The sequence below is a fragment of the Elgaria multicarinata genome, chromosome 14, assembly GCF_023053635.1.
Source record: "Elgaria multicarinata webbii isolate HBS135686 ecotype San Diego chromosome 14, rElgMul1.1.pri, whole genome shotgun sequence".
Classification (NCBI taxonomy): Eukaryota; Metazoa; Chordata; class Lepidosauria; order Squamata; family Anguidae; genus Elgaria; species Elgaria multicarinata.
In genome coordinates this window covers 28,507,049-28,528,661 of record NC_086184.1, presented here as the reverse complement: position 1 = coordinate 28,528,661, position 21,613 = coordinate 28,507,049, and the positions used below count along the sequence as shown (strand labels likewise).

Genomic DNA, 21,613 nt, shown 5'->3' with positions numbered 1-21,613 from the left:
TTTTGGTGCAACATCTAAATTTCATTTCCCTTCACCCAGCTAACCTTAAGAACAACCCACTTCTTTTTACCCTCGGTTTGCGGGGTGGGGGGCATGGAGCATTTTATAGTTCAGGACAGTTATATAAACACTAGTCTAATCCGAGGTAGGGATTTGTGCTGAAAGCTACAAGGCAAATGCACCCAGTTATGTGTGTGTGTTGACTTAATTACAAGACTCTGTGTTACAAGAACCCTTGGTACAGTCATTGCATTGAAGCAGATGGGAGCCAGTAATGAAGGCCTGCAATTCATTAGCCTTTAAGAAGGCAATAAAGATTTACAGCCAGCTTCCATAATTTAAAGAAAGAAAATGACAAGTTTAAAGGCTTTATTTTTCTACAGTCACAACTTTTAATTTTCCTTTCATCTGCATGAAAAATACAGTTTCAAAATATTCATTGTGTTCTGAAAATGGTCTTGCTCGTCGAGAATATTTACAGAGGACCGAAAACTGCCGTTTTTAGTGGCAACAACTGCATTTGTCAGACGACGGCTCTTTGCAGATGCAGCCTTTAGCGCAGTTGCTGCAGCTCGCTGGGCAACAGGAACAGCAGCCTAGGAAGAGTTAGAAACATGAAAACGTTAAAAGCTGCCAAGTGGCCTCTTCAATCCTTTTACTGCCTGGCCTCCTGACAAATTAAAGGGGAATTACATATGACAACATCTTAAGCAAGATGGGGAGATACAATGTTGTCAACTTGCACCGAGGTATAACACAGCCTGAAGAACACAGTTACAAGTATTAACTAGCCCTGTATATGAGAGTAATTTGTAACACATGCAACAGCCAGGAAGGAACAAGGAGGAGAGTTCAGCCACTTTATAAAAGGCTTCAGTGCTGCATTGCTCCACACAGGTTCACATGTGTTTGTTTTTAGAGGGGAAAACTCTCAGCAGCCTTCTCACTGATGAGACACATTTACAAGCTGTATTAGGTTAGGTTGACCATACAAAAGGGAGGACAGGGCTTCTGCATCTTTTAACAGTTGTACTGAAAAGGGAACTTCTGCAGGAGTTATACTAGAGTGACCAGATACAAAAGAGGGCAGGACTCCTGTATCTTTAACTGTTGTGATGAAAAGGGCATTTCACCAGGTGCTGCAGGCATACAAATGACACCTGCTGAAATTTGCTTTTCTATACAACTGTTAAAGACACAGGAGCCCTGTCCTCCTTTCCGGATGGTCACCCTATATTGGGTGAGGCAAGCAATAGAGGCATTCAAATAATTAAAGTTCTTCTATACATTTGATATTAACTTTTTGAGATTTCTTTTCGAGAATAAAAAGGCCTCATTCCCATTTTGTACTTGCTCTCAAGTAAATAAGGTTACAGCCCCTCTGTCAGCAGAAGGGTGGAAAATGTTTAGTTTTTGGGCTGTTGCTTTTGCAGGCAAAAGTTTTCCTAGCCTCACATTTATTGGATCCAGTAAGTGATACTCACTTTTTTTACACGAAGTACATTTGCAGTTTTTGCATTTGCAGGATCCAGCACAGGAGCAAGAGCCACCTAGAAATGGGGAAGAGGAAAAACCACAGATTTAAGACTCGTATGCACGGCCACCAGAAGAATCTGCCTGCGATTAAGTCTTTTCAACCAATGTCCCCTTCCGACACAGTTTCCTTCCATGTAAAAATAGCAACACTGATTTGCCACATATAGCTATTGCGAGTGTGCATAAAAAGCAGAAATATTAGAGGCCAGGTTCCAAGTCTAACTTAGCATGCTATGAAGAGTTAAAGAGGAAACAAGAAACAACTTCTAACCTTAACAAAGTCCACATTTTATTGCTAGAAAGAAAAGCAAACTAGACGTGTGTAAGCCAGCCCCATTGATTTCACTGGGATAGCCCCAGGGGGAATATACACACACACACAATTATGTACACATAACTGTATATTGTGCCTACAGTATTCGCTCTTTAAAGTGTCTTCCCACTTGGTTTGGTTTCTTGTTAGCATGTTTAATATCAGGTATGGGAATTTCAACCCCTTTCCTCTTAAAGAGATTAGAGTTAAAGTCAAGTCCTACATATAGGGCATTGAAAACCTTGTCATTTGGGAGCAAGAAAATGCCGCACTCTCAAAGATGATAATAGCACCACTCAAACCCACAGCCAGGACATTTGTATGGAGGTACAAATGCCTTAGGGGTGCAGCCTGAACCTCCCCTTGTTTACTGGGAAGACAGGCTACATACGTTTTAGGCTGTTATTAAGCACATACAGGTTGAACTCCTGTGTCAATCACAGAGTTTGCAGGAGAGGTAGTTCAGCATAACTGAAGAGCTGGAAATATTGGAAACTTTTACAATGGAAGGGTTTTTTTTCTTTCTTAAGCAGAATTACTTTGGAAGAGGGGATAAGCCCAGTTAAATCATTAGCCTCTAGGGGTAGCCCAGAAACACAAAGGAAGTGATTACCCCAATAAATAAGAACAAATGTTACCGGCAAGAAGACTAAAGGAATATGCATCATTTCGTAAAGATCTGAAGCTTCTCAGAATGTGAATCCTGGACTTCAGACAGGTTAGAAAATTAAGCATCTTATCTACCTCTGCATCTCTAGATGTGTTTGACTACAACTCCTATCATCCCCAACAGCATTTGTACTAGCACATGGAGGGAGAGCACTCAGCTTTCTGGGCTATTAACTTTTGCTCCACACCCCAATGCAGAGACAATGGGAGTGGAGACCCAGAAGAGAAGGCACATCTGTTGAACATAGAAAGCACATTGTTGTAGGGTCACACCCACATGCATGTGGTAGGGCAAGCAAGATAAAAGGAAGAATCACACCTGTGGTCATGCATATGCATTACAGACCATAAAAAGTCTTCTTTTTAGGAATTTTAAGTGTCACCATATCATTCCTTCTGTATATATACTTTCAATATGGTCCCTCTGCCCACAACTCATCCACTGCTTTTTGTACATCTAGCCTGATGAAGAGTTCTAGAGAACTAAAAAGCCTGCACATTTTGTGTAATTTTGGTTGGTCCTACTAAAGGCACTGCCTGACTGTGGATTTTGAGTTTTTCTCATAGACCAACACAGCTTTCCCCCCAGGAACCATAGAATCAGCTCAGAAGGTGATTATAAGAAGAAAAAAATCCCCAACAAGAAGCAGCGTCCCACCACCATTGCAAACTGACGTATTCGGCCCTTTAAAGAGCAGGTTGAGAATTGCAGCAGCCGAAAGCACCTTGCAAATTAAGAGAGCGAGAAGTCCGTCCCAGTGGAGGCTGGTGGCTCCAGGGTCAGTGGGGCTGAGAATCCATTCCGGGTTTGAATCAGACCCAGTCGGAACTCGAGAGGAGCCCTTTGAGGCAATTCTAAAGGTGCCATTAAGGGCTCAGCAGCACCTCAGAAAGTTCTGACGGAAACCCAGGAATGGCATGACCACCCCACTGACCTAGGAGCCACCAGCCTGGTCAGACTTTGGATCTAGTTAAGCTCAAACCTGCCTCTGCCGCTTGACAAAGCTCTCCAGGAGTCCCGCCCCGTCCCTGAGGATGCCTGGCATTGGAACCCGGGACCCTTCTGCCCCGCCTCGGAGAGAATAGCCCACGAATGACGGACGAGCCAACTTACCAGTGGCGCAGGTGCAGTCCTGAGGATCCATCTCGCTTGGAAGAGGTTGTCGGAGGCACGAGCTGCTACTGCTGCGATGCAGATCGAAGGAGACGCTGTTGCTCCAGGGCCGCCTCCGCCGGCTATTTATGGCAGCCCTCGGGAGGGAGGCGCGTGCAAAAGGGCCGCCGCCCCCCTCCTGCGCACGGGCCGCCACAGCGGGGGGAGGAGGAAGAGGAGGCGGCGACGGGCGCAAAACCACCGCGTGCAAAGCCAGGGCGGCCCGGCCGCCGCCTCCTCTCGGGCACGTCCGCCAGTTCTAATCTGGCGCCTTGGCCAGGCGGGGCGGAGCTGCGTGCAAAAGCCGGGAGCCAGGCCGCGGCGGCGTAGTCACACGCGGGGCTGGTTCCGCGTGCAAAACCCGGGCTCCTCCGGGCACGTTGCAAGAGCTTTGGCGCTTCCCTGACAACACCCGCCCCCACCCCGCGAGGTCTTGCTGCTGGGGTTTCTTTTCCCGCCCCCACAAGATCTTGACCCCCCCCCCCGGCAAGGTCTTGCTGCTGGGGTTTCTTTGCCCTCCCCCCCCCAAGATATTGGATCCCACCACCACCAGATCTTGACCCTCCCCCCCCCGGCAAGGTCTTGCTGCTGGGGTTTCTTTGCACTCCCCCCACAAGATCTTGACACCCCCCCCCACAAGGTCTTGCTGCTGGGGTTTCTTTGCTCTCCCCCCCCCAAGATATTGGATCCCACCACCACCAGATCTTGACCCTCCCCCCGGCAAGGTCTTGCTGCTGGGGTTTCTTTGCCCTCCCCCCACAAGATCTTGACACCCCCCCCCCCCCGCAAGGTCTTGCTGCTGGGGTTTCTTTGCTCTCCCCCCCACAAGATATTGGGTCCCCACAAGGTCTTGCTGCTGGGTTTTCTTTGCTCTCTCCCCCCCCCCCCAGATATTAGATCCCCCCCCACAAGATCTTGACTCCCCCCCAGCAAAGTCTTGTTGCCTGGTTTTCTTTGGCCTCCCCCACAAGATATTGGATCCCCCACCACAAGATCTCAACACACACAGCTGTTGGGTTCTTTGCCCTCCCCTGCAAAATTTTGAAAAAACAACCACACCCCAAGCTCTTGCTGCCCTCGTCTACAAGATCTTGAAACACAAACACCCCGCACAATCTTTTGCCCCCCCCATCTTGCTGATTTAGCCTTTGCCCTCGCTCACAAGATCCTGACCCGCAAGCTGTTGTTGCTGTATCCTCCCCAATCCCTGATCTTTTATCTACCCCTCCCTTCCAAAGATCTTGCTGTATCCCTGAGAGAAGGTCACAGCAGCTGGGGCCACATGTGGTAATCCAAGCACCTCAGCTGCGCAGCCTGATCCTAGGCAAAGTTTACTAGGGAGAAAGACCCAGTAAACAACCTTGTTTACTCAGAAGTAAATCCCACTGTGTTCAATGGGTAAGTATGTACAAGGCTGCTGCGTTGTATGAACAGCTACTCTTGAGTAAATCCCGTTGAACGCAATGAGTCTTGTTTCTGAGTAAACATGTATAGCTTAGCAAGGATCCAGCGGCAGATTTATTTAACGTAGCCCATACAAGGCTCTCGTTCGATGCACACCTTGAGAGTAAGCCTACGAAGTAGGACTTATTTCAGAGAAAACATGCACAGGAGTAGATTGTGTTGAGCTAAATAGACTAATAACTGTGACCTGGTAATGTGCCCTGAGGGAAATTGGGAAATGCATCTTTTGAAGCCAGTATTAAAGTCAGGTTGAAAGGGGCCTATAAAGCCAACAAGTCCAATCCCCTGCTCAATGCAGGAATCCACCTTAAAGAAATCCAGCTGCCTCTTGAAGGCCTCTAGTGCGGGAGAGCCCACAACCTCCCTAGGTCACTGTTTCCATTGTACTGCTCTAACAGTCAGGAAGTTTTTCCTGATGTCCAGCTGGAATCTGGCTTCCTTTAACTTGAGCCCGTTATTCCATGTCCTGCACTCTGGGAGGATCAAGAAGAGATCCTGGCCCTCCTCTGTGTGACAAGTATTTTAAGTATTTGAAGAGTGCTCTCATGTCTCCCCTCAATCTTCTCTTCTCCAGGCTAAACATGCCCGGTTCTTTCAGTCTCTCTTCATAGGGCTTTGTTTCCAGACCCCCGATCATCCTGGTTGCCCTCCTCTGAACATGCTCCAACTTGTCTGCGTCCTTCTTGAATTGTGGAGCCCAGAACTGGACGCAATACTCTAGATGAGGCCTAACCAGGGCCGAATAGAGAGGAACCAGTACCTCACGCGATTTGGAAGCTATACTTCTATTAATGCAGCCCAAAATAGCATTTGCTTTTTTTGCAGCCACATCACGTTGTTGGCTCATATTCAGCTTGTGATCTACAACAGTTCCAAGATCCAAGGAAGTAAGGCTGCAATTCCAAACACGTGTTGAAGAACCGTGTTGGATCAGACCAGAGGTCCATGTAGTCCAGCATTCCATTTCCACAGTGGCTAATGGGAGCCCCACTCCACCCCAAGCAGGACATGAGCTCAGCACCCTCCCACCCATGTTCCTGAGTCACTGGTATTGAAAGGCATACTGCCTCTGATGCTGGAGGTAATATATAGTCATCATGACTGGTAGCCGTTGATAGCTTTATCCCCCATGAATATGTCTGATCTTTAAAGCCAGCCAAGTTGGTGGCCAGCGCTATATCTTGTGATAGAGGATTCCTTAGTTTACATGCTGTGTGAAGAAGTCCTTTCTTTTATCTGTCTTGAATCTCCTGCCATACAGCTTCATGGGATGACCCCACTGGGTTCCAGTATGATGAGAGAGGGAGAAAAATGTCTCCCTATCCACTTCCTCCACACCATGCGTAATCTTATATACTTCTATCATGTCCAACCGTACGTTTTTCTGAAAAGCTACCGCAAGATGTAGTGATGGCTACCAATTTGGATGGCTTTAAAAGGGGGTTGGATAAATCCCTGGAGGAGAAGGCTATCCATGGCTACTAGCCCTGATGGCTATGTGTTACCTCCAATATCAGAGGCAGTAGCAGTTGCTGGGGAACATGGGGGGAGGGTGCTGGACACCCATGTCCTGCTTGTGGGTCCCTGGTCTCCAGCTGGCTGGCCACTGTGTGAACAGAATGCTGGACTAGATGGACCCTTGGTCTGATCCAGCAGGGGTCTTGATGTTCTTAAAGGTAGTCTAAAAACAATTTTAAATAATACAAATAAATAAGCTAGATGAAGTTCAGAGAAGCTTATGCCAAAAAGATACATTTTTTAGTGTTCAAGATGTTCAGGACTGTAGTTGTGAGGGGGAAATAAAGTAATAATTGAAGCACTGTACACACACACACACACACAGAGAGAGAGAGAGAGAGGGAGGGAGAGAGAGAGCATATACCCTTGCTATCTGGCAATGAGTAGGAGTACTTTCTTTAAAAACAGACTTCCCACACTCTTTTATCAAAGTACACCGTGTTGGGTACAACTGCTGTGCACAAACACATGGTGCACCGTTTGTTGTCCACCCACAGGGCACCCCTCCCCCCCAAAAGCAAAAGAAAACCCCAAACCCAGCCCCAAGCGGTGTGCAAATCTCCCGTCTCCCCATCCCAAGGGAACACTGCTGCTCTTGCCCAGTCTCTAGCGCTGTGTGCAGAGGGGAAACCCCCACCCCCCACATGGCAATACAAACACAGTTTTCCGGGCAGCTAGAGTGCAGTGTGCAAACGGCCTTCTGGATTTCAGCAAGTGCAGCCAGTTTCTTTTCCTTTTTTTCCCTGGGAAATATATCATTGCTTACTCAAGAGTGACTCAGCAATTGTGTGATGGAAGGAACAGAGAGGGACAGTTCCTAAGAACGCAGAGCTCCATCAGACGAGCGTTTCATTGCACGCTCGTTACTGGGCACTCATGGATTTTCGCAGGTTCCTCTCACGACGTCGTCTGCCTCCCGTGCGTCTCTCGCACCATCTAGCCTTCTTCACGCCACAAAAACAACAACACCACCCCAGTAAGTCCAACTTAAAATTAAGGCGGAAGTTGGTACTATCTCCTGCTGTGTGCGACAAAATGGGGTCTGGCCCATGAAAGGTTGTGACACAACAGACCCAGTTTGTACATAACAATTCCTATTTTTTTTTTCAACCCAAGAATTGTCATGGCTGAGCACAATGCCTCCCAGATGCTCATAGCTTCCACTTTAATTCAACAACCCAGCAATACCTTGTTCCTGGGTTGTTATCATAACATCTAAACCTGGAACTCTGAGTTGTTTAGGGGTTATAACCCATAGTTTAACCCAACAAGAAACCATGAGTGATTGTTGGGTAAACTCCGGTTTGTTTAACCCCTTAAAAACTTGAGTTCTGGGTTCAGATGTTATGGTAACTCAGGAACAGGGGCTGCCACTCATCCCCAACAATTTTTGGATTAAACAACCCAGGAATTGTCAATGTGCGCAAACTTGGCCATTAAAGTTGTTGCAATTTCCAGAGGGTTAGTCTATTGCAGCAAAAATGACAGCGAGTCTTGTAGCACCTTAGAAACTAACAAATTTGGTCTTTGCCAGAATAAATCTGTTAGTCTTTAAGATGCAACAAGACAATTTGTTGTTAATATAGTTGTTAGACTTTATTGTATTGTAAGCTGGCAGAGTAGAATAAATGGTAAATTCTCAGAATGGAGGGATGTAAACACTGGGGTCACACAGGGATCTGTACTGGGACCAAAGGCTGTCCATGGCAACTAGCCCTGATGGTTGTGTGCTATCTCCAGTATTTGAGGCAGTAAGCCTGTGTGCACCAGTTGCTGGGGAACATGGGTGGGAGGGTGCTGTTGCACCATGTCCTGCTTGTTCATCCCTGGCCGATGGCTGGTTGGCCACTGTGTGAACAGAGTGCTGGACTAGATGGACCCTTGGTCTGATCCAGCCTCAGGGCTCTTCTTATGATCTTATGTTCTAGAGTTTTTCAACTTGTTTATAAATAATCTGGAATTAGTAGTGCGCAGTGAAGTGACCAAGTTTGAAGATAACACAAAATTATTTAGGGTAATTAAAACAAAAGGGACTGTAAAGAGCTCCAGAAGGATCTCTCCAAACTGGGAGAATGGGCATCAAAACGGCAAATGTTGCTCAATGTAAGTCAGTGTAAAGTGATGCACATTGGAGCAACCCCCCCCCAAAAAAAAAACCTAGTTGATGAGATTTGAGCTACAAATGACTGACCAAGAAATGACTGATCTTGGGGTTGCGATGGACAATTTGATGAAAAAGTCAACTCAGTGTGCAGCTGATGTGAAAACGGCAAAATTCATGTTAATTATTATTAGGTAAGGCAGAAAAAACATTCCTGCCAATTTCATGCTGCTCTATGCTGTGACGACACTTGGAATACTGTGTACGGTTCTGGTCACCACACCTAAGGAAGGTACTGTAGAGTTGGAAAAAGTTCAGAAAAGACAAATAAATTATCAATGGGCTGAAGCAACTCCCTTTTGACTGAAGCTTAGCTTAGGAAAAAAATGAGTTGATGACATGATAAGAAGCACTATAGAATTATATATGGTGTGGAGAAAGTGGACAGGGAGACATTTTCTCATAATACTAAAACCCAGTGGGGTCATCCCCTGAAGCTGATTGGTGGCAGATTCAGGATTGATAAAAGGAAGGTCTTTTCCACACAGCGCCTCAATAAACTATGGAGTTCGCTACCACAAGATGTAGTGATGGCCACCAATTTGGATGGCTTTAAGAGGAGGTTAGAGAAATTCCTGGAGGAGAAGGCTGTCAGGGGCTACTTGTCCTGATGACTTTATGCTACCTCTATTATCAGAGGCAGTATTCCTATGTATACCAGTTGCTGGCGGACATGGGTGGAAGGGTGGTGTTGCACTCATCTTCTGCTTGTGGGTTTCCTGTGGTTGGCTATTGTGTGATCAGAATGCTGGTCTAGATGGACCCATTGGCTGATCCAGCATGGTTCGTCTTATGGCAGATAATTCCCCCCTGCCAAGGAAATACCAATGAATAGGAAAGGGGAGCAGGCACACTTTCTTGGGAGTGAGTCTAAATTAACCCTTTTCTGTTCAGATAATTCAATTTTCAGCAAGTTCATGTGTATACATACGTCACTTGTTTACTCCACACGATGGCATTGTAGGTATGTGAACAGATTCCATTGAAAAGCAATGTGTCTGGGCTGATATGAATGCTCTGTCTGATATGTCACTCATTCATATATGCAATTTGTGACTTGATGCTGCAGCCTTTGTATGGTATATTTGAACCATATGTTTTTTGTATTTTTTCTAATTATATATTATTGCTAACAATATTGTAAATTTGTATTATATTATAGTTAGCTGCTATGGGTGCCTAGTGAGGAATCATCATCATCATCTCGGTGGGATATATTTCTCTATAAGCAACTGAGCCAGTGGTCATCATCTCTATTGACAATTAATTCTCTAATCAATTTTGCATTTGTTTGAATGAGTATTCCCTTTTGTCTGCCTTGAATTCCATTTCATTAGTTCAACTGTTTCCCTCCCTGCAGCTGTCCAGCGGGATTGGAAATATACTAGGATGGGAAAGTATTCAGTTTGGTTTAAGAAATTTTGACTCACCACCATCTATAGGGCTAATGGCGTGGACAAAAGGGGAGAGTTTATTCAATTTATTTGGGTTAACCACGGCTGTTTGCCAATTAGATATCAGCCTTTCACTGATAAAAAAAAAGCCTTTGCATGAACTAACAGCCACCAGCTGCTATTAAGAATATTCTGCTTGAGGTGTTTGGCTGGGTTTTCAAGGTTGGAGTTTCTGCATTCCTTTATTTATGAAAATACTGGTGTTTAAGGTTCTCATATATATATATATATATATATATATATATATATATATATATATAATGTTTATGTGTGTGTGTGTGTGTGTGTATATATACTTTTTTACAGTGATTATACATGGAATGGAGGTTTGAACTATCCCCTTTTCTCCATGGCATTAGCCCTATAGATGGTGGTGAGTCAAAATTTCTTAAACCAAACTGAATACTTCTCACACCAACAATATTATGATTGGATTTCCAATTTGTTTTGGGTGGATAATAATTTCTTTTATCTTTTATTATTTCTTTTCAGCGTCTCTGGCGAAGCATCTGTGAAAAAAGGATTTTTAAACTAGTAGCCTGTTTAAAGGTTTAAAAACACTGAAGAGACCATTTTGTGTCTTCACACTGTGGATTCCTATTGTAACTACATTACATTGTATTGTTTTTTTGGTTAAAATACTCTAGGGACTTATTCGTGTCTCAACACTGTAGATTATTACTATTGTACAACATGCATTTGTTCATAACTTTCATGTTACCTGTTCAAGATTGCTTTTGTTACAAAATTGTTGAATTTTTGTTCTTGTTATAAAACCTTCCGTTTGTTATGACTGTTCACCCTATCTTTGACTCTAATTTTCATATTACAGTAGTTGTGTGCCTTGTGCACTAATTCAGTGGTATCTTGTTCTGCCCCTACAAAACAGATCAGAAAAAGAAAGCTGCAATTCGCCAAAGAGGCCTATGTGATTATGATGAGGTTGATTAATCACATTTCGGAAGGTAGAGCTGCCTTTTCCTACCATAATTGAAACAAAACTTTCAGGAGAAATGTGGTGCCGTGAAATGTCGACACCTTAAGGGACTTCAGATGTTAGTCCTCATTTCAGCAAATTTCCCGCTCCAGCTCTCAGGAACAAGCCAATAAAAACCTGGGCAGTCTCATCCGTTGTGCATGTTTAAACACAAGCATTGCCTCTACTATTTTGACTGGTGTTTTTTTTTTAAAGTACTATGTACTTCAAATTTGATTGCCCAATTGGTAGTTAGAGTTTGTTGCACACACTGCACCAGGAAACATCATGTTCCGAGAATTTCAAATCATTTCTCAATCTTTGGATGAGGATGGTGGATAGGAAACCAGAGACCTTCCTGCCAAGGTTAGGTCATTGAGTCACACCATGGCAAGAAACCATCGCCTGGGGAAAGAATGTACTTCTCCCACCCAATCCACTCCCCAAGTTTAGATTCTGTTCCAAAATGTACAGGCATCTTTTGGCAAATGAGAAAGAGAGGGAATGGAGTGATGTGGGGTGTGCGTGTGAGTGAACAGTGGGGTGGGGTGGGGAGCAGAGGTGGTAGACATTTCTTTAGCCACAGGTCATACAAAACTGGGAGGCCATTCATTGAATCATATAGTTGGAAAGGCCCACAGTCCTGTTGGCACTCACTACCTGAGTTTGCTATTAAAAGGCATGATTGTTATTGGACACCAGCAAAGCACCCATCGTTGTGGCAAGATAGGTGTGAGCCTGAATATTACAAGAACCCCAGAAACTGCTATATGACTCAGCCCTTTCTCAGGTGGGGACGGAATTTTATCCAGTGTTCCCCCTTTTTGGTGCACTTGGGATTTTCGCTCCTCTGGAGTAAATATACAAGAAGTTGATGATGGACCAGATGCCTCCTGACTGGGGGAGCCTGTATAGGAAGTTTTGTCCCAATCCTGCAAACCTCCAGCACTTCAGAGGTGAAACAGCTCCACTGCTTGGGTGGGAGGATGGGCAGGGAGGTGAATGAAATTACACACAGTAGCTTAATAGGCTGCTCACAGTAGTTTATTAGCTCCCTCCTGTGGCAGGGAGTCATGGGCTACTTAAAAAATAAGCTACTGTGAATAGTGTATTAACCCATCGCAGACTATTGTGATGTCTGTACGCGGCCCTTGAACACAGCCCTTGGGCATCCAAATGGCAGATGCGGTTCAATGTGAGCTAGTGTAAGGTGATGCACGTTGGAGCAAAACACCCCAACTTCAAGTATAAGCTAATGGGATCTGAGCTGGGGGTGACCAAACAAGAAAGAGATCTTGGGATTGTGGTGGACATCTCAATGAAAATCTCCACCCAGTGTGCGGCCGCTGTAAAGAAAGCAAACTCCATGTTAAGCATTATAAGAAAAGGAATTGAGAATAAAACAGCCAGTATTGTACTGCCCTTATACAAATTGATGGTTTGACCGTTCTTAGAATACTGTGTACAGTTCTGGTCACCACACCTAAAAAAGAATATTATGGAGCTGGAAAAAGTGCAGAAAAGGGCAACTAAAATGATTAAGGGGCTGGAGCATCTCCCCTATGAGGGAAGGTTACATCAACTGGGATTGTTTAGCTTGGAAAAAAGGAGGCTAAGGGGAGACATGATAGAAGTGTATGGCATGCAGAATATAGATAGGGAAACATTTCTCTCCCTCTCTCATAAAACTAGAACTTAGGGTCATCCCATAAAACTGATTGGTGGGAGATTCAAGTCAGATAAAAGGAAGTACCAGGGACCAGTGGAACTGAGGCAGGGCCGCCCCTTGCTTTATGGAGGCCTAGGGCAAATTGCTCCAGTTCCTCCCCCTTCTACCAATCCTGCAGCTTTGCAGTGTTACCAAGTAGCATAGCAAATTATATTGAAGTGGAAATTGAAAAAGAAACATACTTTAAGGATAATTGAAGGAAGATCATTTTTATAGTTATCAAAGAATCATAGAATAGTAGAGTTGGAAGGGACCTATAAGGCCATCAAGTCCAACTCCCTGCTCAGTGCAGGAATCCACCCGAAAGCATACCTGACAGATGGCTGTCTGGCAGCCTCTTGAATGCCTCCAGGGTGGGAGTGTCTACGACCTCCCTCAGTCATTGGTTCCATTGTTGTACTGCTCTAACAGTCAGGACGTTTTTCCTGATGTCCAGCCGGAATCTGGTTTCCTGTAACTTGAGCCCATTGGTCCGTGTCCTTCACTCTGGGATGATTGAGAAGAGATCCTGGCCCTCCTCTGTGTGACAACCTTTCAAGTACTTGAAGAGTGCTCTCATGTCTCCCCTCTGCCTTCTCTTCTCCAGGCTAAACATGCCCAGTTCGTTCAGTCTCTCCTCATAGGGCTTTGTTTCATCCTCGTTGCCCTCTGAACTCCCTCCAGCTTGTCTGCATCCTTCTCGAAGTGTGGTGCCCAGAACTGGATGCAGTACTCCAGATGAATTAGTACCCAAACAACCTGTAGATGCTTGAAAGGAAGGTTCTAGAGACACTTGCTTCTTACTACCCTAGCTCACTACAGACAGGACATTCAAAGAACACTGCCACTGCGCTCAGATTTGTGGCCTGGGTGACCACCCAGCTCAGGCACCACTAAGGCCAGCTCCGTATTACTACTACTATTTGGCTTGAATGTTTTAAGGATAGTGTGTTCTGGGCATTCCACACCAATGTGCACCTGACCAAGTTACCTGAAGCTCTGCCTCAGATGCACTGTTAGCAGGCTCACCTCTTAGATTGACTGGCACAAGAGGTGGTGCTTTGATTTTGTGTAATTCCCTCCCTTGGATATACACCTGGCCCCAACTTCATTGGCTTTCCAACCCTGAAAAGTTTTTATTTCAAGTGTCTTTTTAGTATGTGGTGCTCTGTATACACAGCTGCTATTTTAATGTTGTGATGTTTTAGGTAGGAGGATTGCGGTTGTATTCATTCATGTGTTACCACCGGGCACTAGTAATCCTGCCTCCTTTCCTGCTTTTTTTGCCCTTTAGCCCCCTCACCACAGAGGGGCACATGAATATTACAAATGCAGCTCATGTGTAGTGAATCTCCCCACCAAAATTTGCATGTGGCCCAGCCCCACCCCCTTCATAGCAAGCCCCAATTGGCCCTCCTGTTCCCCGTCCCTGGCACAAGCCTAACTGTGTGGTTGCGGCCAGGGCCTGCCTTTGCACTGCACTGATTGGCCAAGCAGGGCTGTCCATCATCCTGCTGGAGAAACTTCTGCCCTGGGTAATTGGCATGGAGGAAATTAATTGCTATTAAAGCTCAAGCTTTGAACTTCTTTCGAACTTTCAAAATTTTCTCCACGTCCACACTGCTCCAACTTCATCTTAGAACAAAAAATGAGCGACTGAGCAAAATCTCAATTATAATAAGCCTTATTCAACTACATTCTTACAGATTTGTTTTGATAAAAGGCACCTTGGGATGGGGTTTGACTTGAAAAGGTGGCATATAAATCTTTGAAACTAATAACAGAATGGTTGCCCGTTTACTACACTGTAGTAGTATCCCCAAATATGCTTCTATGAAATAACAAGCGCAGAGATTCATTGCACAGAGCAAGCAACTTTCTGTGAGGACAGCTAGCTCTGTTATGCCAGTAATAATGAAATGCTCCTATTACACACGATGCAGAATCTTCCCCCAACTGGGGCTGATTAGAAGCGGTGCAGCACAAAAGCCCTTTGGTTGGTGGTATTTTTAACCCCCGCTGGAATTACTGGCCGAAGGTTATTTATGGATGTCAAAGGCATCAGTTCTTTCAATTGCTTAGCAGGGGAACAAAGCTGGTTGTCAAATTTTAGGCATTTGTTAGAATTGTCTGTTTTTAGGGGCTGTGCTGATATCCTGGAATCACTTGCCCCAAAAGTCGGATACCCACAAAAATAACCCTAATTGGAATGCCTTTGGGGAGGTAGATTCCTGGTTGGAGTCTACTAAGAGCTTCATCCCACGTACCTGCTTCCCTCAGATTATCCCCGTAGCGCTAAGCTTTCGCTGTTGTTGCTTTTGCTACCAGGCGACAGTGATGCTTTGCATACCAGGAAATGAGTTTAAGGGGAAATGTAAAAAACCATAAAAAATCAACAGATGACCCAATTCAATTCAAATTTGGTATGCTTAAAGCTCTCCCTAATATCTATTACTGTGCCAATTTTGGTGTCTTTAGCTTTAAAGCTTACGCAGATGTAAGCATTTCTTTAAAATCCTGCTCCTGCATCCCAGCGGCGGCTCGGAAGATATGCTCAAAAAGTAGGGGCTAAATACGGCGAATCTTTTTGCTTTGTTGCACAATTAAGGCAGGATGCATGGGAATACTTCACAATCAAAGCAGCTTATAAGGTGGAAAACTTCTGAGTCCTTTGCATGCAATTCGCAGTGATTGCACAGTATAACGCTGGTGTGATAAAGCTCTAAGCAAGGAGATGTGTGTTTTAAGACTCACGGGCTCCACCCCCTGGTTCCTTAGAGAAGGCAAGGAAACAAAAACGTTCTCCAAATATTACTTATATACATACAGCTTTATTTTCCACGTAGCTTATTTTCACATCTAAAGGCTGGAAGACACACAGGCAAATATATAAATGGACATTTAGGGTTACATTCTTGCAGGCAAATATACAGGTCAACACTCAAATGAGCGGAAGGAGCTCACTTGCAGCAGCTGCATTTGGTGGAAGGGGGGCCTTTGCAGATACAGCCCTGGGCGCACTTGGTACAGCCCACCGGGCAACAGGAGCAGCAACCTGGAAAAGGGAATAGGAAAAATCAATCTTATGACTTGGGGGGAATCACATAAGCAGAGACAGGGAGGGGACCTGGCAGGAGACACAGCTTTATTTATTTATTTAAGGATTTTTATGCCGCCCTTCAGCCAAAAAAGGCTCTCACGGCGGCTTACAAAAGTATTTCTTGACAGTCCCTGCCCACAGGCTTACAATCTAAAAGACATGACACAAAAGGAAAGGGGATTGGGAGGGAGGAGGGGGGAAAGGAAAGCAAATTCAGGCACTACAATCTTAGTTGCACAGTTCAGCAGTTACAGGTGACAGCAGGAGGGAGGAGGCTCTCAGCTGGAGCTGAACCCAGGCACGGTGGAGAGGTGCCTGGCTGCTGCTTCCTCCCTCATTGGTGGCCTCTGCAGAGACAGTTGGTAGCAGGAGGGAGGGGGCTCTGAGCTGGAGCTGGATCCAGGCAAGGTGGAGGGGTGCCTGGCTGCTGCTTCCTCCCTCACTGGTGGCCTCTGCAGAGACAGCTTTGAGACTTCAATCTGGGAGACTTGAGTTCGAGTACTGCCATTGACTCACTCAACAACAGCCTTCCACAAGCTGGTGCCCTCCGGAGTGCTGGACGACAACTCCCACCATGGCTGGGGGATGCTGGGAGTTGTAGTCCAACACCTCTGGAGGACACCAGGATACTGCTGTACAGGTTTTCTTAGCAACTCATACACACCTCTGTACGTAATGATAGTAGCAGTTCTCTACCTCACAGGGCTGATGTGAAAAAGACAAGAGTGCAATCCTATGTGTGTTTAAGCAAAAAAAGTCCTACAATTCCCAACATTCCACAGCCAGAATGCTGGGAATTGCACGACTTTTTTTCCTGTCTAAACACACGTAGGGTTGTGTGCATTGTAAGAACTCTGCAAAAAGTTTCATATCTAGTTTCAGCCCTCAATTCCTCTACCCTTCCCCCCTGCTAGGAATTAGCAGGAATATCTGCACCCCTGCCTTAGCAACCTACACCCACATTAACTTCAGCAGCAATGCATATCAAAGTAGTTCACCACGCTGTTTCTCCAAACAAGCCAAGGCTGTTCTATGGAAGCAATACAAGTTTGTGAACAATGATATGCCTGAAGAAGGCATTCAAGCCAACTTTCTCTGTCTGCATTATCTCTTTATCGCCGTTCCCTACGGCTCTAAAGAATAAGACCATGTGCGTGTGTATACATACAGCACTTTAGATGTGAAAAGGACTTCATGTACATTAACTCGTTGCAGTTCATTACAACAATCCTGTAAGGTAGGTCATTATTACACTACGCCTCGTGAAGGCTTCTCCGCCCTCGGCTGTCACCATTAGCAGCCGCTCCAGCAGGCTGAGCCAAGGAAGTTTAGAGGGAGAGCAGGGCCATCCCACCAGCGGACGCCAAAAGGATGGCATTTCCCACCCACCCTCTTCCCTCCTGATTCGTTTTTCCTTCTATGTCGTGTCTTCTTAGACTGTAAACCTATCAGTAGGGACTGTCTTGTTTAATTAACTATATGTAAGTGTCTCTATGACTCTTTTTGGCTGAGGAGCGGCATAAAAATGAATATATCCTTGTATTGCAGATGTAGGAGACCGAGTCCAGGAGTAGCATGTTTAAAGCCACCTTTTGAGTTCACAGCTGAATTAAGATTTTGTTACTAGGAATCCAGGTAGCTCTTAGCAGCCCTGGGAAACGGTGATGACGAAGTAACGCAGGCAGAGTTGGCTTTTGCGCCCGTCGCTAATCTAGCATCCTTGACATGCTTGTCAGAATTCATAGCTGAGCCCAGCCTTCCCCAACCCTCCAGATGTGTTGGGACTACAATCCCCACCATCCACAACTAGCAGTTCTGCAAGGGCAGTATGCCCAGCCTGGTGACCTCCAAGTGTATCAAACCCAGCTCCCAGATCTCATGATCACTGGCCAGATCTGATAGGATCTGAAAGTCCCAAACATCTGGGGAGAACCAGGCTGGCTGTATACGAGTTGTGCCTTCTTTGAGAAGGTGTGCATGTTAGAGGATCCCATCCTGCACCACCCCTTTCCACCTGTTTCTGTGCCACGTCACTGCTCCGTGTGCCATATCTGATTACGGCCAGCTTTGCTACTGCTGTAATACAAATGAACACACCTCCCTCATCACAGAAACCATAAAAGATTTAACGGCCCAGAACACGGGGAACCAACCCGTCATACTCACTCTTTTTGCACGACTTGCACTTGCAGTTTTTGCACTGACAGTTGTTGCCACAGTTACAAGTGCCACCTACAAGGGGAGGGAGATAGGAGAAGGATTAAATTCATATGGGATAGAAACTTGATACTACGGTTGCAAATCAAGCATCTCTTACGTATGCTTAGATGTACACAGGTACATGTCCTGTGTACACATCCCTCAGCCCAAGGTTGAAGAAGCAAGCCCATTTTTATTCCCCTAACAGAAAGAATAGACTTGGGAAAGGCATGACAGTACTTTGCAGGGCTTCAGGAGTCCTCTGGGATTTTGAAAAGACTTTTTTTTAGCATCAAAAAAAGTTTGCTCTACACATCCTTACAGAGAGAGAGCTAAAGGAGGCAGAGTTTTCCCCCACATTTGGAACACTCTCCAATTAAGGGTCTAAATCAGACTTCTCTAACATGGCACACTCCAGTTGCAGTAGAATTACCAATCCCATCATCCTCAGCCAATGAGGGTGGTAGTCCCGACCCATCTGGAGGGTGCCAGTTTGTGGGAGGCTTGTCTGATTTAATCCTGTCCATAAGAGACGGAGCCAAGGTGTCCCTTGGTCTCCTGCCCACCCTTAAGAGCCTCAATTCATCCTTGAACGAGGGGGAAAATAGGGCAGCGTTTGACGTGAGACAGACAGAAGACACAAGACAGGGAAGAGCGCTTCACATGGCTTGAAAGTGAACGTGGGAAAAGGGTTCTTCTAATGAGAAAGGGGACAGGGAGAGAGAAGAAGGGAAAGGGGAAGCCTGCCAGATGTGCGCCAGATGTGCTTATCTCTCTCTATGCAAGCAAGAGAGGAAATCATGGCTGGATTAGATAGGGTGACCCTATGGAAAGGAGGACAGGGCTCCTATATCTTTAACAGTTGCATAGAAAAGGGAATTTCAGGAGGTGTCATTTGTATATATGCAGAACCTGGTGGAATTCCCTCTCCATCACAACTGTTAAAGCTGCAGGAGCTATACTAGTGACCAGATTTAAAAGAGGGCAGGGCACCTGCCGCTTTAACTGGTGGGATGAAGAGGAAATTTCACCAGGTTCCTCATATATACAAATGACACCTGCTGAAATTCCCTTTTCAATACCACTGTTAAACATACAGGAGCCCTGTCCTCCTTTCCATAGGGTCACCCTAGATTAGAAAGAAGCCAGGGGTAACATCCAACAGAAATCCAATTTTGAGTAGACCTATTAAAGTGAATGGGATGTAGGTCTGTCATGACCAGCTGAGATCCCATTCGTTTCAATAGGTCTACTCAAAGTAGGGCTCGCATTGGATTTTACCCAAAGAATTGGAGCCAATGTCCGCCGACTATTCGTTTCAATGGGTCTACTCTAAGTAGGGCTGCCACGGGACGCAACCCCAAGGAGCGCTCCGTCACTCACCGCTAGCGCAGGAGCAGTCTTGAGAATCCATCCCTCGCTCAAATCGGCCTCTTGGGCGACAAAGGTCTCGGCGTTCAGGTACACGTGGAGCGCAATGGAGCTCCGGCGCGGCGTCCGCCCGCTATTTATCCCGGTCTTTCTCGCGGGGCTCGCGTGCAAAGCGGCCCCGCCCCGCCCCGCCCGTGCACACGGCTCCCAGCCCCGCAAGCCAGCCGGCTCCGTCGCCACTCGCCTTCCGGGGGAGGCGGTGGCCGCGGCGGCTTCCAACTCGTGACGCGGAGCGAAAGCAGCAGGCATGGATGGATAGATGGATGGATCCCGCTCCCCGTCGCGTTCTCACGGCCGTGGGCCCCGTGAGAATGCCAACAAAAAAATCAAACTGGGGAGTCCAGTTTGTCCTGGCCAGCTCCAGTCCCATGCATTTCAATGGGTCTACTCTAAGTAGGGCCTTTACAGTGGAACCATTGAAATTATTCGTACTTAAACTAGTCAGGGCTAACTCAAGTCCCATTCTTTTCAATGGGTCTGCTGTTAGTTAGACTTTAGAGTGGGCCCATTGGAGTGAATGGGTTTTCATAACTAATGTAAGCCCCCTTCATTATTATTTTTTACCTTGTTCAGACAACACACTAAGCCACAGTGGTTAAACATTTTGAGTTAAACATTGGCCCCATTCAAGACAACACGCTAAACCATGCTGCTTAACCACAAAATGGTTAACGGAATGCATTATGCATTCTGTTAACCATTTGGTGGTTAAGCAGCGTGGTTTGGCGTGTTGTCTTGAATGGAGCCATTAAGGCTTAGTGCGACCCTTTTCAGAAAACAGGCTAAGCCATGGTTAGGTCGCTACCCCTTTTGCAGCAAATGGTTAGTAAGCGTGTTTAAACCATGATTATGTAGCCACCATGGTTAAGAATGGTTCACACGTCATGCTGAACCATAATGTTTAGTTCAAAATGCTTAACCATCGAGGCTTTGTGTGTTGTCTAAACAGGGTCTGTATTGTGTGACTGTTAGAGCAATACGACAATGGAACCAGTTACCTAGGGAGGTTGTGGGCTCTCCTACACAAGAGGCAGCTGGACAACCGTCATGAATGCTTTTGGGTGGATTCCTGCATTGAGCAGGGGGTTGGACTTGATGGCCTTAGAGGCCCCTTCCAGCTCTACTATTCTATGATTCTATGAACCATTCCTAACCATGGTGGTTACATAGGAAAGGAAACTCTCGTGCAAGCACTTGCGTCATTGCTGAATCCTAGAGAGACGCCTGCTTTCGCTGACGTTTTCTTGGCAGACTTTGTAGTGGGGTGGTTTGCCATTGCCTTCCCCAGTTGCAGTTACCTTTCCTCCAGCTAGCTGGGTCCTCATTTTACCGACCTCGGGAGGATGGAAGGCTGAGTCGACCTGAGCCGGCTGCCTGAGAACCAGCTTCTGCTGGAATCAAACTCAGGCCGTGGGGAGAGTTTCGGCTGCAGTAACTGCCGCTTACCACTCTGCGCCACACGTGGTTACATAACCATGGTTTAAACACACCATTTCCTGTAAAAGGGTTAGTAGCCTAACCATGGCTTAGCGTGTTGCCTGAAGAGGCCCAGTGGAGTCTTCTCTAAGTAAGCCTAACATTGAATTCATACCACAAAACACGAAAGCGTTGGCTAGTGAATGTGTGGGTGTTAAAACAAGGATCGGCCATGTAAATTAATGGTCACCTCCCTCTCAAATATTGGGTTATAGCCTAGAAGCGACTTGAACATTATAAGGATAACAAGGGAATTTTAGTAGCTTCCCCCTGGAGATTCAAGTGGCTATCCTATGCACGCTGACCAAACCCATACGGAGGACCCCTGAGCTTCTTGGAAGGAGGCCAAGACAGCAGCAGCAGCAGCAGCTGCAACAAAATCTGATGAATAAATAGGATCTAATTTGATATTTAGACATCTTATCTTTAATGAAGGTATTGGATGAATACGCCTT

General features: G+C 45.9%; 2 protein-coding genes across 2 annotated transcripts; both read right to left on the bottom strand.

Moving 5' to 3' along the window:
• Nucleotides 1-355: 355 nt before the first annotated feature.
• LOC134408590 (metallothionein-2) lies at nucleotides 356-3,745 on the bottom strand. The gene is made up of 3 exons (XM_063140929.1): nucleotides 3,633-3,745; nucleotides 1,485-1,550; nucleotides 356-596 (listed from the first exon to the last, which is right to left on the bottom strand). Exons 1-3 carry the CDS (start codon nucleotides 3,661-3,663, stop codon nucleotides 502-504), a joined length of 192 nt encoding a protein of 63 aa, XP_062996999.1. The 5' UTR covers nucleotides 3,664-3,745; the 3' UTR covers nucleotides 356-501.
• A 12,018-nt stretch (nucleotides 3,746-15,763) lies between these two features.
• LOC134408580 (metallothionein-1) lies at nucleotides 15,764-19,747 on the bottom strand. Its single transcript, XM_063140908.1, has 3 exons — nucleotides 19,635-19,747; nucleotides 18,219-18,284; nucleotides 15,764-16,007 (listed from the first exon to the last, which is right to left on the bottom strand). Exons 1-3 carry the CDS (start codon nucleotides 19,663-19,665, stop codon nucleotides 15,913-15,915), a joined length of 192 nt encoding a protein of 63 aa, XP_062996978.1. The 5' UTR covers nucleotides 19,666-19,747; the 3' UTR covers nucleotides 15,764-15,912.
• Nucleotides 19,748-21,613: the final 1,866 nt, after the last annotated feature.